Here is a 17,998-nt window from a genome sequence, read left to right as displayed (position 1 = left end):
CTCTCTTCATTCCAAATGAAGATGCCATGGCTTCTAAGAGATGAACATACTCACTCTTTGTGTCCAGGCTACTCGACTTAAGCTTATTTTTTAATAACCCTTGGTTGCTGGCTGTGGCAATGCCTATGTTTATTTGCATGAGACGTCAGTGACTGTCCTCTGCTCAAAGACCCCTTTGATCTTTGTGGACCCAAGCAGGTCCTGGTCAGAGCCTTTCCATCATCCAGGTCCTCTGATAATTACAACCAAGAACCTAAAGAAAGACCCTCATACCTAGTTTTCTCAATTAATGATATTAGAATACTTTTCCTACCAAATGAGTTCAAGTAGTGTGTAGTGTTACAAGTTTTACTTCTACACGTTTTAGAATAATGCTAGATATCAGGGCATTTTTAGATGGAGAACATTTGTCCTTCTGTGTATTTTTACATCAAATGAGCATGTTCCCTCCATGCTCTGTGATCTAACAATTTTTCCCTATTTGTGTACTCCTATACAGGATCCCAAAATCCTCGCCGCTCTTGAAGCTGTTGGAAAGTCAGAGAACGATCTGGAAGGGCGGATAGTTTGTGTCTGCAGTGGCACAGATCTGGTGAACATCAGTTTCACGTACATGGTGGCTGAAAATCCAGAAGTAACTAAGGTAGCCTCAGTGAAAAAAACCTCCCTTCCCTTTCCCCCGTATGTATATATGTGGTATGTATGTTACATATAATTTTGTTTTCTATATTAAAGTTGTATAGTAATAATTTTAATTTAAAATTTTAAAAATATATATTTCTATTGCTAGCTGTAATGTGGTGTAGAAAATTCAGCAAGCACAGTACTCTTTTAGTGTATCACTTAAGTATACCAAGAATCCAAGCACTTCTGTGGATATGTTGTAGGAGAAACTAGCCTAGCACCTGTCACACTAGAATGTGCACAGGAATCACCTGGGGTTTTGTTTCTTTTCTTTTTTTTTTTATTCTTATGTTAATCCCCATACATTACATCATTAGTTTTACCTGAAGTGTTCCATGATTCATTGTTTGTGCATAACACCCAGTGCTCCATGCAGAATGTGCCCTCCTCAATACCCACCACCAGGCTAACCCATCCTCCCACCCCCCTCCCCTCTAGAACCCTCAGTTTGTTTTTCAGAGTCCATCGTCTCTCATGGTTCGTCTACCCCTCCGATTTCCCCCCCTTCATTCTTCCACCTGGGGTTTTGTTAAAATGTTAAATTGTGATTCAATAGGTCTGAGATGAGGACAAAATACTCCCTCACGGGTTCCTAGCTGATACCGATCCTGCTGGTCTGAGAACCACAGTTTGAATAGCAAGGGGCTAGATCAGCATTGCCCAGTAGAAATCTAAATCAAGCCACAGATACCATTTAAATTTTTCTGGCAGGCACATTTAAAAAGTAAGAAGGAACAGATGAAATTAATTTCGATAAAATAGTTTGTTCAACACGATATACCCAAAATACTGTCATTTTAACTTAAAATCAATGTAAAATTTATTAATGACATTTTACCTTCTTTTTATACCAAGTCTTCAAGATCTGATGTGTGTTTTTAATTCAGCCTAGCCATATCTGAAGTGCTCAATAGCTGCATATGGCTGACGGCTGCTATATTGGACAGCACAGGTCTAGATGGTAAAGATATCCAAGCCCTGCCCCCACCCCTATAAGTTATTAGAGTATTGGGTCATGATCTGTCTTTTAATACCATACCCAGCATACCATTGCCCTGGCAAGTGAGTCTCAAAGAGGTTTTGGCCAAAGCAGAAAGCCTAAAACATAAATCACTTTTCTGCAAGTCATTTGTTTTCGGGGTGATTTTACCTCTGAACAGAGCTCTCAGTATCTTTCTGTAATAGGTGTGGGGAGGCCTGAGCCTTGATTCTCCCATTGCAGAGACCTCGATGTGGGGGCTATGGGAGGCATTTCGTTTTCCCATTTAATTCTACCAGAAGAAACTAAGTGTAGGGTTGAATGAGAAAGTCATCATTGCAGATACCGGGTTTTAGAGCTAGGCAGGAACGTACAGATAAGATCATCTGACAAAACTTGACCCTGGACCAGAGCTAACTGGTGGCAGAAGTGAGTTCTTCAGACTCTGAGACCCTCTAGGCTCTTTACTCCCACTCACAAAGTATGATCCACCTTCTAGCAGCACAGCCTCACCTCGGAGCTCCTTACACCTTAGAGTCTCAGGTCCACCCAGACCTACAGATCCAGAATCTTCATTATTTTAACAAGACCCCTCCCGCTCCCTGCTACAGATGACGCAGATGGGCAGTCAAGTCCGAGCAGCTCCTGGACTTAGGGTTTGAAGCCAGGAATGGATACTCCACGTTACAGGGGAGGCTTTGTTTCTGTCTCGTGGTGGGTTTTTTTTTATTGGTTTTATGCTCTTGTTCCAGGTTACCACACTTTGGGAGAATAGAGATTGCAAAGCCTTTAAGTTCTTCTATTATTTTGCTTAGAGCGATGCCAGTTTGAATGGGTCCTAGAACCCTGCTGATCTGAACGTGTATTATTCCTGCTTTTTGTACTTCATGCCTGCATCTTTGCTACAGAGGTCTTTTTTAGTGGTTATTTGCCATAGCAACATTTCAATCCCAGAAGACCATGCTGACCACTCATAAAAAAGAGGCTTCATTAATCAGATACAGATGTTGAGCTGCCCCAAATTTTGCAAAAAGACTGTTCTGTAGACCTGTATCTTCTGGCTTTTGTCAGCTCGTCATATTACAAGCAGTATGAGTCGGTATAGGCTTGGGCTTTGGGACCAGGTTGTCTGGGCTCAAATCCTTGCTCTTCCACGAGCAGCTGTGTGACTTAGACAGACAACTTACCTCTCTGTGCCTCATTTCCTTCATCTGTGAAATGGGAATAATACCAAAGTATCTGCTGTTAGGAGTGTCATGAGGATTACATGAGTTACCTACATAGAAAGTGCTTAATGCACTGTCACCCACTGAAAGCCTTGGATGAGTGTTAGCCCTGATGATCCCGGGGTCACAGAATATTAGGGCAGGAAAAGGAGTTTAGGAAGCACTTCCTACCACATCATTTTTCAGATGAGGAGAATGAGGCCAAAGAGTTAAAAACAAAAACAAAAAACCTCACCTAAGATGACACAGCAGGCTAGACCAGAATCTGGCCTCACACTCAGGCTTTCTGATATCCCATGTGATATTCCTGCCCACCCCACCTGATGCCCTGGGCAAATACAGTCCTGGAAAGATGGCTCAAACCAGTAAATCCCATAATATTTTTCCTTTCCTTGGTTTGATCGCTCTCAATCATAGTCCATTTCATTTAAGAACCATGTTCCAAAACCTTAACTCTGGTGTGTATGTACTTAAAGTTAAGATTTAGGGTTCTTTTCCTAGTAGCATTTTTTTTTTTCCACCATCACGGTATTCTTTATTTTATTTTTTTTTAAATTTTATTATGTTGTGTTAGTCACCATACAATACATCATTAGTTTTTGATGTAGTGATCCACGATCCATTGTTTTTGTATAACACCCAGTGCTCCATGCAGTACATGCCCTCCTTAATACCCATCACTGGGCTAACCAATCCCCCCTCCCCCCTCCCCTCTAAAACCCTGTTTGTTTCTCAGGTCCATAGTCTCTCATGGTTCATCTCTCCCTCCAATTCCCCCCACCCATTTTCCCTTCCTTCTCCTAATGTCCTCCATGTTATTCCTTATGTTCCACAAATAAGTGAAACCATATGATAATTGACTTTCTCTGCTTGACTTATTTCACTTAGCATAATCTTCTCCAGTCTCATCCACGTTGATGTAAAAGTTGGGTATTCATCTTTTCTGATGGCTGAGTAATATTCCATTGTATATATGGACCACATCTTCTTTATCCATTCATCTGTTGAAGGGCATCTCGGCTCTTTCCACAGTTTGGCTATTGTGGACATTGCTGCTATGAACATTGGGGTGCATATGGCCCTTCTTTTCACTACATCTGTGTCTTTGGGGTAAATACCCAGTAGTGCAATTGCTGGGTCATAGGGTAGCTCTATTTTTAGTTTTTTGAGGCACCTCCACACTGTTTTCCAAAGTGACTGTACCAACTTGCATTCCCACCAACAGTGTAAGAGGGTTCCCCTTTCTCCACAACCTCTCCAACATTGGTTGTTTCTTTCCCTGTCCATTTTGGCCATTCTAACTGGTGTAAGGTGGTATCTCAGTGTGGTTTTGATTTGGATTTCCCTGATGGCTAATGATGATGAACATTTTTTCATGTGTCTGTTAGCCATTTGTATGTCTTCTTCAGAGAAGGGTCTGTTCATCTCTTCTGCCCACTTTTTGACTTGATTATTTGTTGTTTGGGTGTTGAGTTTGAGAAGTTCTTTATAGATTTTGGATACCAGCCCTTTATCTGTAGTGTCATTTGCAAATATCTTCTCCCATTCTGTGGGTTGCCTCTTTGTTTGGTTGACTGTTTCCTTTGCTGTGCAGAAGCTTTTTATCTTGATGAAGTCCCAAAAGTTCATTTTTGCTTTTGTTTCACTAGCTTTTGGAGATGTATCTTGAAAGAAGTTGCTGTGGCCGATGTCAAAGAGGTTATTGCCTATGTTCTCCTCTAGGATTTTGATGGATTCCTGTCTCACATTGAGGTCTTTCATCCACTTTGAGTTTATCTTTGTGAATGGTGTTAGAGAATGGTCAAGTTTCATTCTTCTGCATGTGGCTGTCCAATTTTCCCAGCACCATTTATTGAAGAGACTGTCTTTTTTCCATTGCATGTTTTTTCCTGTTTTGTCAAAGATTATTTGACCATAGAGTTGAGGGTCCATATCTGGGTTCTCTATTCTGTTCCATTGGTCTGTATGTCTGTTTTTGTGCCAGTACCATGCTGTCTTGGTGATCACTGATTTGTAATATAGCTTGATCGGGCAACGTGATGCCCCCAGCTTTGTTTTTCTTTTTCAACATCTCCTTGGCGATTCGGGGTCTTTTCTGATTCCATACAAATTTTAGGATTGTTTGTTCCAGCACTTTGAAAAATGTCATTGGAATTTTGATCGGGATGGCATTGAAGGTATAGATTGCTCTGGGTAGCATAGACATTTTAACAATGTTTATTCTTCTGATCCATGAGCATGGAATATTTTTCCATCTTTTTGTGTCTTCTTCAATTTCTTTCATGAGTGTTTTGTAGTTCCTAGAGTATAGATCCTTTACCTCTTTGGTTAGGTTTATTCCGAGGTATCTTATGGTTTTTGGTGCTATTGTAAATGGAATCGTTTCTTTAATTTCTCTTTCTACAGTTGCGTTGTTAGTGTATAAGAAAGCAACTGATTTCTGTGCATTGATTTTGTATCCTGCCACATTACTGAATTGCTGGATGAGTTCTAGTAATTTGGGGGTGGAGTCTTTTGGGTTTTCCACATAAAGTATCATGTCATCTGCGAAAAGAGAGAGTTTGACTTCTTTGCCAATTTGAATACCTTTTATTTCTTTTTGTTGTCTGACTGCTGTTGCTAGGACTTCTGGGTACTATGTTGAACAACAGTGGTGAGAGTGGGCACCCTTGACGTGTTCCTGATCTTAAGGGAAAGGATCTCAGCTTTTCCCCATTGAGGAGGATATTTGCTGTGGGTTTTTCATAGATGGATTTTATGAGCTTGAGGAATGTTCCCTCTATCCCTATACTCTGGAGAGTTTTAATCAGGAAAGGATGTTGTATTTTGTCAAATGTTTTTCTGCATCAATTGAGAGGACCATATGGTTCTTCTCCCTCCATTAATGTGTTCTATCACATTGATTGATTTGCGAATGTTGAACCACCCTTGCATCCTGGGGATAAATCCCACTTGGTTGTGGTGGATGATCCTTTTAATGTGTTGTTGGATCCAATTAGCTAGGATTTTGTTGAGGATTTTGGAATCCATTTTCATCAGGGATATCGGTCTGAAATTCTCCTTTTTGATGGGGCACAAGGCAACAAGAAAATCAACAAAATCCTAGTAGCATTTCCACTGAAGCTTTGACTTGTGGAGAAGGAGATATTGAAAGAACTTGTTAATGGAGTATACGTATATGTGGATAATTTTGCCTACTTCCTGATTTCAAAACTTAACTGTGCTAATTCATATCCTAATACTCCCTCCAGCACTGACAATATTTTCTGTCACCACCATTTTATTCCTATTCCTCTGTATGTGTTCGTATCCCAGCAGAACACAAAGCCATCGAGGTGAGAGGATTTATACAGAATACACAGAGATGCAATGGCCTCGGGTCAGAATGATGGCAGAATTCACAAATTACATCAGATCTGGTGAGAAATGCGGAGACGGCCCAGTGTCCCTGAAATGGCATTTGTGACTCTGTGGTACCACTCAAGCCTATGAGCCTAAAGTCATGGTACCACAAGATAAGCTAACTGCCCTTCTCTTCCTTCCCTGCACCCCTGGTCCATTTATCACAAGAATCAGTTAAAGCAAGTCATCAGTTTCTTAAATAACACATGCAGACCTTAAACACTTGATTTTAACTAGAAGCATATAAATGGGATTCAGGTGTTGGCCAGTCTTTTACGGTCAGGAATGAAGTATTTTCTTGAAGTATGGGTCTGTGGATTGGGGCCGAGGGAGTTTTTGCCTTTATCTGACCTGTGATGCATTGTCGCAAATATCCAGTTTGGTTGCATTGAAGTGGAAGTGAGGCTTTTAAAGACACCTGTGGAGCAATGGGAGGGCAGAATCCTACAATTGTATGACTTCTTTCCCTAATCCCAGAGTTGTCATTTTCACTCAGTTTGAGAAAAAACATGTGGTGCAACTTGCCTTTAAAGTTATCTTTCTAAAATATCCAACTTAGAGAAACAACAATCCTCTTTCTTTCCACGAACATATCTCATTGGTTCATATAATTTTTATTTCTTTATAGATTTATCTATATGAGAGAGAGAGAGAGCACGCGCGTGCACGAGTGGGGGAGAGGCAGAGGGAGACAGACTCTCCGTTGAACAAGGAACCTGATGTGGGGCTTCCAGGACCCCAAGATCATGACCTGAACAGAAATCCGGAGTCAGACACTTAACTAACCGAACCACCCAGGCGCCCCAGTTCATATAATTTTTAAATTACAACAGACAAACAGGTTTGGTAACAAACATAAGTAACTCATAGTAAGCATGCAACATACTGGACAGTAGCTTACTAACTGTGAGAGTTTAGCATTCCCTGTGCGGTCAGAGGGTCTTGCTTGTTTTATGAACATCTGACAAGTACTAGTCTGACCAGTGAGAGAGAAATTGAGAGTTTCTAGTATAGAACTTGCTTAGGAGTATTTATCTTATGAGATTCTTGAGTCTGTTCTTAATTCCTGGGCTCTTACGACATTTAGGACCTGCCCATTTTGGGGGAAAAAAACAAAACAAAACACCACTTCACCAAATCTTTCATCCAGGCAAATGGGCCAACTTTCAGCTTTGTGTACTCTCCATGGAGAACCAGGTTTCACCCGGAGGAGGAAACTTTCCTGACTTTGAGCAAGCCATTTCATTTTCTTTGTTCTTCCTGTTCCCCATGGGGTTCTCTATTACTTTTTTTTCTTTTTATTTCAAGTGGGTTTTTTAAGAGTCAATACAATTTTACATAGTATCTGAGTTTCTCAGAGTTGAGGTTGCAAATTAATACAAAATATTGTCCAGTACACATGACTGCGAAAATAGGTGATTTTCTTCAATAAAAGAGGACACAGGTATATCAAAAAACATTTTTGTAGCTCGGCTTGTATTTTTCTCCAGCTGCCTTCTCTGCTTCAAGAGTTAAGAGCTTGCCTTGCAGCTGTACCTCTTTGGAAGATTTGATCTCAGTTCTATGGTTCGTTCTCCCCTACAAAATAAATGTCAAATGGTATTGTAAACTTACGTCCAAATCTAGACCCTTCACCCACTGTCCACACCAGCTGCTGAGACCATGGATGCCTTCCTTGTCTCCCTCATCAGTCCATTACAAACACACACCCTTGTCTCAAGAATCTAGCTGCTTCTCACCACTGCTATCAGTACAGTGTGATCCAAGCCAGTATCCTGTCTCCCCTTGCTGGATTCTCTGCCTTGGCCTTGCCCCTTTGAATCTATTCTCAAAATAGCAGCTGGAGGGATGCTTTTAAAATGTGATTCAGATCGTGTCACTCCAAGATTTACAAGGCCCTGCAAGAAACCACCCGTACTTTCTTTCCCTTTCCCCCCTTTCCTCTTTTGGGTTTCCCTCCAGCTCCAGGGACTTTGCATTTGCTGTACCTGGAACACACTCTTCCCCTAGTTACATGCACTGCTTTCTTGCTCAAGTTTCTCATATCTCTGCAGGAATATCACCTCAGCTCCCCATCTGAGCCATGGGCTCTCCCTCACTCCTTATCCTGCTGTATTGTCTTCGTAGCATTGATCTCTATTTATATACCATTTATTCATTTAGTCCCTTCCTCTGCTGACATGAGGGCAATGTCCTGTTCCTCATGAATCTCCAATGTCTAGACTGGTCAATGCCCAACCTTTAGTAGGTGCTCAGTAAATACCCACTTTACTGAGGTCTTTCCATTGACAGAATTGGTAAATTCTAACCCAGGTGATCAATATGTATAACCCCTCTTGCTATACGCCTCCAGCTTTTTTTTTCCTTTAAACAATACGCTTTTATTTGGATTCCTCTATAACAAGTATTTTTAATGCAAGGTATTTTTTTAGGGTTTTTTGTTTTTTTGGTTTTATTTTTTAATTTTTATTATGTTCAGTTCCAGTTTTGTACAGTTTAGCTCTAAGAAAAGTTAGGAAAATGCTCTTTAGACCAGAAGCCTGAGAAAATGTGATGCATTGATAGTCCAAAGGTCTGGGATTCCACGGTGTTATTTTTAGAGTCACTTTGCAGGCTACAACAGGACTGTGGCTGAGAATCCCCGACAAGACTGGAGGTTTTAACCTGGTGTCTTTCCTCTTTCCGACTCAGATCATTATTTTTATGCTTGCCTAAATTCTTCCTGTCATTCTAGTTAGAAAATTTAGCTTTTTTTCCCTTCTCCTTAAAAAACCTCTGTTAAAAGGATTGGCCAACAAATCCTTGGCACTTCTTCCTCAAACATATGTGCCTTTGGGTAATAGGTGAATCTGATATGTAGCTTAAAATGCCTGTGAATAAAAGCAGTCACATGAAGAAGGTATTTTCCAATTTTTTCTCTGAACTGTAATAATACTTTTTTTATTTTTCCCCCTGGATCATCCTCATCTCTTTTCAAATAACATGGAACATTATAACTGCGTTCCTTAGTTAGAAAAGCACCTCGGTTTCTCTACTGCATTTTTTTCTCTCTCAGAATGCAACCAGCTTCTTGGAAGGATTTTGTGTCTGGCTTGTTGAAGGGAGTTCAGATGTCTTTCATTAAGTTACATCTGGTGCTGCATAGCAAGCTGAAATCAGAGTCACTGTACATAAGATGGAAATGCAGCCCTCATTTAAAATCCCCAAAAATAAGTGTGTTATTTTATACTAAGTTGAATTTTCCTTTGATTACAAAACTAAGCTGTTTTTATGAGGTTCAAAATGCAAAGATTTGGACTGAATTTAGACAATTTCCAGACTGCTCATTATATTTCATGCAGGTTGTAAATATTTGGCAAACACTATAAATTATGCTTTGTAACCAAGTTCCTCAAATAAGCCCATGAATAAGTACTATAGAAATTACATTAGAAAAATGTTACATGTTCTCTTTTGTATACAAAAAAAGATAAAGTCAGGTAGTTTATTACAGGTAATAAAAATCTTAGTAGATTGGGTTGAAGGCCAAAACCACTTTGCTGAACTTGAATTATGTTGAGTGGAAGGCTAACTGCAAAGTTGCGTGGGAAAGGCCCTGCAGAACCTCCCTCCCCTCACCTAGGTTTTCTCTTCCCCGTTAAACACAGAGCTCCTAGGAGGGATCAGACCACTGGCCTCCCCTGGAAGCCCCTAAAAAATTCATATTCCCCCAACCCGAGAAATCTGAAATTCTGGGGGCCAAGCCCGGTAATCTGATTTAAACTAAACTGCCAAGTGATTCTCACACAGGGTGAAGTTTGAGTCCCATTGGCTTAGCATACAAATGGACTTAGTCCAAAATTCACAATGACTGTGAACTTAAACAAGTTTTTATCAAATTGACCACAGCAAACAGGTTAATCTGTAGACCTATGGATTCTATCGGCCTAGCCATTGATTAGAATTCACTAAGAACACCAAAAGCACCGTTAAAATGAATTAGTGCCTGTGACCCTGGCAAGAGCTTTGGTTCCGAGCACTCCCCAGCAAAATGCTCTTTCTTGACATGGAGTTTTAACTGTTTTGTCTAGGCCAGTGGTTCTCAAAGCCTGGTCCCCAGATGAGCAGCTCCAGCAGTACCTGGGAACTGAATTAGAGAGGCGGATTCTCGGGCCCTGCCCCAGCCCTACTGAATCAGTAACCTCGTGTTTTCACGAGGTTTTCACGTGGTTATGGGGCACAGCCAAGTGTGAGAAGCACTGCTCAATAAGGAGTGTTTAGATCCCGCTTCTCTTGAAGAAAACTTACACTGACTCCCTGGGCTCTTGCCCAGGCTCACCTGAGCCAATGCCTACTGAATGCTAAAGTAGCTAAATTGTAAATCTCAGCTTCCTATCATCCAAGCCCCGATCTACTGATTGATTAAATTGTTTCACCCCATCGCCTCACTGTTTTTTGAGACTCAAGTCTGGGATGAGACATGTGTGCGTTTTCATGTTTCCAAAATGGAAAGTTGGCATTTTCTTGTTTTGTTTTTACTTTAAACCATTTTGAATTCATGTGAAGCGAAGCAGGGAGGGCCACTTAAAAAGCTTGCTTCAGGACAGAGCTGTGAATCAGCAAATGAGTGGGTGGGTGTTGTAAGCTTAAAGTGCCCCATCCCACCTAGGTGTTTCCTTCTTGCAAATGAAGATAATGGGGTTCATTTGTCTTACTGCTGGGTTGAATTTAGAAACCACCATTCTCTCTCTGCCTTCGGAGGGAGGGCTGAGATCATTGGTTCATCTGTGGAGTGGGTGAAACTTGTCTCCTTGGGCCTCCCACGACCACCTTCCATCTCCCTGGCTCCTTCGGTTCTCATCCTGCTTTTAAAGACCATCTGTCCCAGAACTTAGTACTTCCGTGTCTCCTCCATGGTGGCACTCTGTCAACCCTGAACTTAGTAGTTTCTCTGCAGGCTACCAAAAGCAGTAGTTCCTTTAGACCACAAGTTGCGATCCCAGGTGCCTACAGGAGCCAGGAAGATGATGTGAATAATGAAAAAGTGCCAGGCAAAGACAAATAAGGGATGGTATAGACAGTAGCGAGTTGGAGTGTCTATACACCCTCTAGGGGTGGGAAGCAGCATCTACCTGTCTCCAGCTAATTTTTTTTTTTTTTTTTAAGATTTTATCTAATTATTTGACAGAGACACAGCGAGAGAGGGAACACAAGCAGGGGGAGTGGGAGAGGGAGAAGCAGGCTTCCCACGGAGCAGGGAGCCCAATGCGGGGCTCGATCCCAGGATCCTGGGATCATGACCTGAGCCGAAGGCAGACGCCTAACGACTGAGCCACCCAGGCACCCCTGTCTCCAGCTAATTTTCCAACGATATAAGAATATGCACCTTGAGGTTGTTAGATGGTTGAAGATGGTGGTAGTTTTTGCATAAGATACCGGACATCTGGATTTATTTTTACATGAAATCTGATGTTAAAGTGTTGACAAATATATTCATTTTTTAAACACCAGTGTGCCAAATGACACACTATCTGTGGCTCATTTAGAACCTTAGCTCTAGACATCAGCCAGCATGCAGCATGAAGGTGCTTATAGTAAGATAAATGCTAATGTTTACCTAATGTGTTCACTTCGTTGACATTTTAAATGAAGATGCCTGGGTTTCTTTGTGTGTGTGTGTGTGTGTGTGTGTTCTTTTTTACCTTCTTTTATCCAGCTACTCATCCAAGAATTACTTTTTGATGAATTCTAAGCTTGGATAAATCATTTCCACTACATGGGCTTTTTTATACTCACTGATAAAAGTAAGGAGTTGTACCAAATGACCCTGGAAATTATTTTCTCCACATCTCTTTGCAAGAAAAAGTATACTAGATGCCAAGGAGGATACGGATTAGTTGCTTTGGAGGACACTCGTATATAGGTAGAAGTCCCTAGCCTAATGTGGGTTTCATCACCATCGCTAAAGCCAATCCTCACACTGCTAGGATAGGAGGTTCTGTGGTTGGAGAGGGAGGAGGGAAAAGTATTTTCATAAAGAGGCAGGACTTTGCTCCCAGAAGAGGGGTGCCTGCTGGTCCCGTTATGGCGATATCCACAGTGTGCAGTCTATCAGAAGACAGAAGGCCATGCATATGGGGGTTAGGACGTGAGCAGAGATTCAGAAGCAGAGGAATGTTGTACCTGTAACGGTAGATCCAGGGTAGAGACTAGAGTGAACACTTTCAATTGGGAAATTGGAAAGTCAGGCTAAGCGTGTGGCCTGCTTTGAGTGCTAAGCGAGATGCTTGTCTAATCCATCCTGAAGATTCTAAGGAGGTAATGGAAGGTCATGCCTCGTGCTGTAGGAGGGATGCAACACAAATCTTTATATTCTAAGATCAACACATGGTAATAATTTGTGGCTGAGAGCAGCACTCCTCAAAGTATGGTCTGGACTAGCAGCCACAGCATCACCCAGGAACTTACCAGAGGAGAATCTCAGGCCCTGTCCCAGACGTGATGAATCGGAATCAGCATTTGAATAAGGTCTGGTAGGTACTTGGCACCTTACAGTTGGAGAAGTACCGAGATAGAATTCAAGACAATCGGTTCTTCTTGGTTGCAACCAGTTACACATGGAGGAAGGCCTGAGAAACTTCTGAATATGGGATCACCAGAGTTTGTTCCTGGGTGAGGTCAGAGAAGCTAAGGTGGAGACTAGATTTTAAGTCTGATTAATTGGGAATACAGTGGTATGGTTATGAGAAAGTGAGGGCCTGGTAACTTTGGGACAGAGTGGGGAAGAGACGGTGAATTTGTTTAAAATACGTTCTCGAAGAATGTCTATGCGATGGGTCTGCTGTGGGTCCTATAATTCAGAGCAGCTCACTCGCTAGTTGGGGGCCCTTGGAACTCATCTGTGGATCAGCCTTGGCTTTGATGTCCCTGTGTTCTGCATCATTAGCCTCTTGGCATTCTAAGAACACCTATCTTCGGGGCGCCTGGGTGGCTCAGTTAGTTAAGGGTCCAACTCTTGGTTTCGGCTCATGTCATGATCCCAGGGGTTGTGGGATCAAGCCCTGGGTGGGCCCCCCTGTTCAGTGGGGAATCTGCTTCCCCTCTCTTTCTCCCTCTGCCCCTCTCCTGCTCACACATATGCATGCTCACTCTCTCTCAAATTTTAAGAAAAATTAAGAACACCTATCTTGGTTTTCTTCTGAAATCCTCTAATTTCTTTACTAGTCAAGGGCGGATTTTTACTGTCATTTTTCATAGCATCAAACTTACTGAAAAGTAAAGCTGCTTGTCAAGGTGTGTGTTCAGGAACCTGGACACGAGAGCTAAAGCAGTTTCTCCTGTCCTTTTGGGGAGTTTTTTACCTGAATGGGTGAGGTTTCCTTAGAGTAGAGGCCGGAGCCAAGTGGGGAAGAAGCTTTGAGCTGTAGCCTAGAGCCCTCATCTGCAGCAACGCTGAGTTGCCGACAAAGTCATTTTAAACATTTGCATGGACCTGCATTTTTATACTTTCACTGGTGTTTCCCGAATGCAGAAGTATTGCTCATGGTAGAACGAATACTTCCACTATATTCTAGTAGAAAGTGCAAAAGAGTAAAAAGAAGAAAACACCCCCCACCCAGAGTGCATTACCCCGTCTTCCGTGTCTTTTTCTTTTTTTTTTTTAAGATTTTATTTATTTATTTGACAGAGAGAGACACAGCAAGAGAGGGAACACAAGCAGGGGGAGCGGGAGAGGGAGAAGCAGGCTTCCCGCAGAGCAGGGAGCCCAGTGCAGGGGCTCGATCCCAGGGCTCTGGGATCATGACCTGAGCTGAAGGCAGACGCTTAATGACTGAGCCACCCAGGCACCCCCCTTCCATGTCTCTTTTTAAATTGAAGTGAAATTCACATAATGTAAAGTGAACCACTTTAAAGTGAGTGTGCAATTTAGTAGATCACAATATTGTACAACAACCCCCTGTCAGTTCTAGAACGTATCATCCTCTCCTCAAAGGAAACCCCATTTCTGACTCCCCTCAAAGGAAACCGCCACCCCAGCCACCCCAGTGTGTCTTTTTAATTCATACAGTTTTCTTCTACACACAGTTGGGCTCATACTGTTTATAGAGTTTAATGCACTGTATTTTATTTAAAATTTTTATCATATGCATTTTCTTGGTCTTTACAATGTTTGTCTTGGGCTTCGTTGTAATTGTAAATCCCCATGATCTTGGAGGTGGATTTTCTTGGTGTTACCAGCTCTTCTTCAGAAAACTTCCAGCCCCCTGGGGGCTTCTGTGCAGAATGCGGGGGCTTTGTGGGGGACAGGTTTTCATCGGGGGGGGGGCCTCTCTCACTGCTGTGTGTCCTGAACTTGACAGGGTTTCCTAAGAAGAGACTCTGTGCTCTAGGCCTCACCCCGAGCAGCTCATTTTGCCCTAATTGCGAGTGTTACCAAATGACTCCACCAAGGGAATGCAAAACGAGTTCTTCTAATTGCTCCAGAAGTGTAATATGAAGTTTGGATTTCACCTTTTGGCCCCTGGGAGAGGAAACTCTCGCTAGCTTTAAATTGCTTCTCTACTTACCACCCAGTTCTTGCTGGCAGAGACTGCCGTTGTGAACACTCATTCGGATGTTTTCTTTCAAGAATAGGATGCATGCTGGGATGCCTGGGTGGCTCAGTCGTTAAGCGTCTGCCTTCAGCTCAGGTCATGATCCCAGAGTCCTGGGATCGAGTCCCACAGGAGCCTGCTTCTCTCTCTCCCTCTGCTGCTCCCCCTGCTTGTGCGCTCTCTCTGACAAATAAATAAAAATCTTAAAAAAAAAAAGGATGCATGAGGAGATGGGTCAGACACCTCACCTGACGTGAGACCTTGTCCCCTCTGAGCAGTATGATCTGGAGCAAGCTTAATAGTCACAATGGGGGGCTGGCAAAGTGCAGCCCCGGGGCCAAACCCACCCCTCAGGCCGAGGTTGTATGGCTAATGAGCTCAGAATGGCTTTGACATTTTTAAAGGGTTGTTAACGAAACCGTACAACAGAGACTCATGTGCAGCCTTCTTAAAGCCTAAACTACGTATTTGCTGGCCCTTTATAGAAATGCTGACCGGTGATCCCCAATAATTAATAATAGGAGCAGCAGGAATGGAATTTTTTAGTTTGTATTGAATACCAGGGAATGTTCAAAGTGCTTGACCATGTATTGTCTCATTTCATTCTCACAACAATCCTCTAGGATGGGCATGGTTGTTACCATTTTAGAGAGGAAGAAACAGGCTCAGAGAGGTTGAGTCACTTGCCCAAGGTCACCCAGCCAGTAAGTGGCAGAGCTGGTGTCTTGAAGCCAGGCATGGGATCCACTCCAGATTCTGTATTCTGTCACCGCCCAACAACTTCCACCTGAACCTTGTAAGATTTTACTGTGCTTTTGAGGTAAAAGTTAATGTCTTCATCTGTGCGAGCTGAAATCATACAGCAGCCCTTCCCAAATTGGGGGTCTGCAAAATAACCTGCATTTCAAGGAGGCTTCCTGGTCAACGAAGCATGAGAAAGCCTTGTTGGGTTTGTTTACTGTAGCATTCCATGAAGCTCTATTATTCTGGTGTGAATCTTCACAAACTGGGGCGGGGTGGGGTGGGGTGGGGTTGGTATTCAGCTATTTACCAAACTTTTTTTTTTTTTTAAAGATTTTATTTATTTATTTGAGACAGAGAGAATGAGAGAGACAGAGAGCACATGAGAGGGGGGAGGGTCAGAGGGAGAAGCAGACCCCCCGCCGAGCAGGGAGCCCGATGCGGGACTCGATCCCGGGACTCCAGGATCATGACCTGAGCCGAAGGCAGTCGCTTAACCAACTGAGCCACCCAGGCGCCCCTTTACCAAACTTTTTTAAAATTTATTTTTGCCTATTGAAGGCACACAAATGAAAACCTTCCAGAACTACTGCTTTGCAGGAAAAAGTCAACAAGCAGTGTTACAGAGGCATTCTCGGCCCAGGACTTTTCCAGAAGTATGAAAACAGTGTCATCTAGACATTCATTGATTCATCTTGACCTACATACGCTTTTTATTCCATTTTCCTGCTGCCACATCCCCCCAAACCCCGAACACACACACACCTTTCTTGTTGCCTGGGAAGGTCAGGGGACTTGTCCGTAAAGGATAGAAAGGTAACGAAACTGAAACACACTGATTTAGATTCTTTTTTAGTAGCTTGTATTGAAAGTCCTATCTAGCTTACGGGAGTACCTCTCGATTTGATGTGCCTGTGCTCTGTAGGTTGAGAACTCTAAGCCAGAGTTTGCCAGAGATTCCCTGATTGATTATATTTATCACAGAGCCTCTGCATGGTGAGATAGCATTCATTTCCGTGTGGCTTGATTTGCCAACACCGTCCGCCGGTACATGTCAGGGGGGATGTGACTTCAGGGATTATAAGTACAGGTATCAGCCAGAGAAACAACTTCATGAATACCTTTTTTTATTTTTTTAAAGATTTTATTTATTTATTAGAGAGCACAAATGGAGGAGGGGAGGGGCAGAGGGAAAGGGAGAAGCAGACTCTCTGCTGAGCAGGGAGCCCAACACGGGGCTCGATCCCATGACACTGGGATCACGACCCGATCCGAAGGCAGACAGGTAACTGACTGAGCCACCCAGGTGCCCATATGAATACCTTCTAATTCACCAGCTGTTTATGCTTCTCTTACCACCAGGACTTTGCAGATTTGGCATTTGAGCCCCCAGATGCATTTTCACAAAACTGGCTTCTGCCTGGCATAGGAGGATGCTCCTGGTTTTCTTAAAATCTTGAAATTCTTCAGTTATTTGAGTTTTCCATGTGGATACCAAAAAATGTCACATAAAATAAAGCCAGTATCTCATTTGGGTTTTGAATGAGTTCTGGAGTTTGTAGGAATGGAGCTGCTCTATTAACCTGAGTCAGGGAAGAACATCATGTATCATTTAAAGTCTGTAGGCACAAGTGAACGTAAGGCCTTAATGTATTCTGAGTGTTTGGATGTACTTACATTTTCTTCTTCTTCATGTTTCTTCAGCTGGGTCTATGAAATAAACTGACAAGAGACAAATTAACAGAGAAAAGACACACAGATTTATTCATTTTTAATTTATGTGCACAGAGCCTCCCAGAAGGAAGTAAATACCCAAAGGAGCGGGGATATTTGGGAGTTTGTACATCCTCTGAGTAAGGGAAAGAAAGGAAGCAAAAGGCCACTTACAGGAGAGCAAATGATTTTTAGGAAAGATAAATGGGCCCTTACAAGAATAGACAGACATGAGAATTTTGTGACAATTTCTGTCTGAGTGCGGTGCCAATGTTTTGTCTTCCAGAAGGGAGGGTTAAAGCTGCTCCTGGATGGCGATTTATGACACTGGGGTTCTTTCGGGTAAGGCCTGCTTTCAGTCAGATAAAGGATTTCAGGAATTCAGATGCCTTCAGCTCAAAATAATTTTTATACCAAAGTGTCATATTTTGGGGTGGCCTATCTTGATTCCCTTCAACGGTATATTTATTGGAGTGGATACCTGGCATAAGATGTGATTATTTGAGATAAGGTTCTCTAGGTGCAATAGGACATTTTTACAGGATAGCCATGAAAGCAGGCTTAGGTGATTCAAAAGTTGTCTCTTGGAATGATAATGAACAGAACCCCACTTGGTAGGGGAATTTGACACTTGAGCTTCTGAATGATGACCCAGAAGAGTAGTGTCCTCTCATTTCTTA

At 42.4% G+C, this 17,998-nt stretch overlaps 1 protein-coding gene across 8 annotated transcripts in view; it reads left to right on the top strand.

The window, feature by feature from the left end:
• Nucleotides 1-17,998, top strand: part of PLCB4 (phospholipase C beta 4) — a 410,588-nt gene that overhangs the window by 277,537 nt on the left and 115,053 nt on the right. For all 8 annotated transcript variants that reach the window (XM_035005855.1, XM_035005853.1, XM_035005852.1 and 5 more), the window contains one exon: nucleotides 500-643. In XM_035005855.1, the coding sequence (XP_034861746.1) occupies nucleotides 500-643 (144 nt within the window). The remainder of the gene's footprint in view (nucleotides 1-499; nucleotides 644-17,998) is intronic.

This window comes from Mirounga leonina, unplaced genomic scaffold, assembly GCF_011800145.1.
Source record: "Mirounga leonina isolate KUSES-001 unplaced genomic scaffold, KU_Mleo_1.0 Mir_150, whole genome shotgun sequence".
NCBI classification, from domain to species: Eukaryota; Metazoa; Chordata; class Mammalia; order Carnivora; family Phocidae; genus Mirounga; species Mirounga leonina.
Note: the sequence above shows the minus strand (reverse complement) of the source record. Positions and strands in the feature narration are given on the sequence as shown.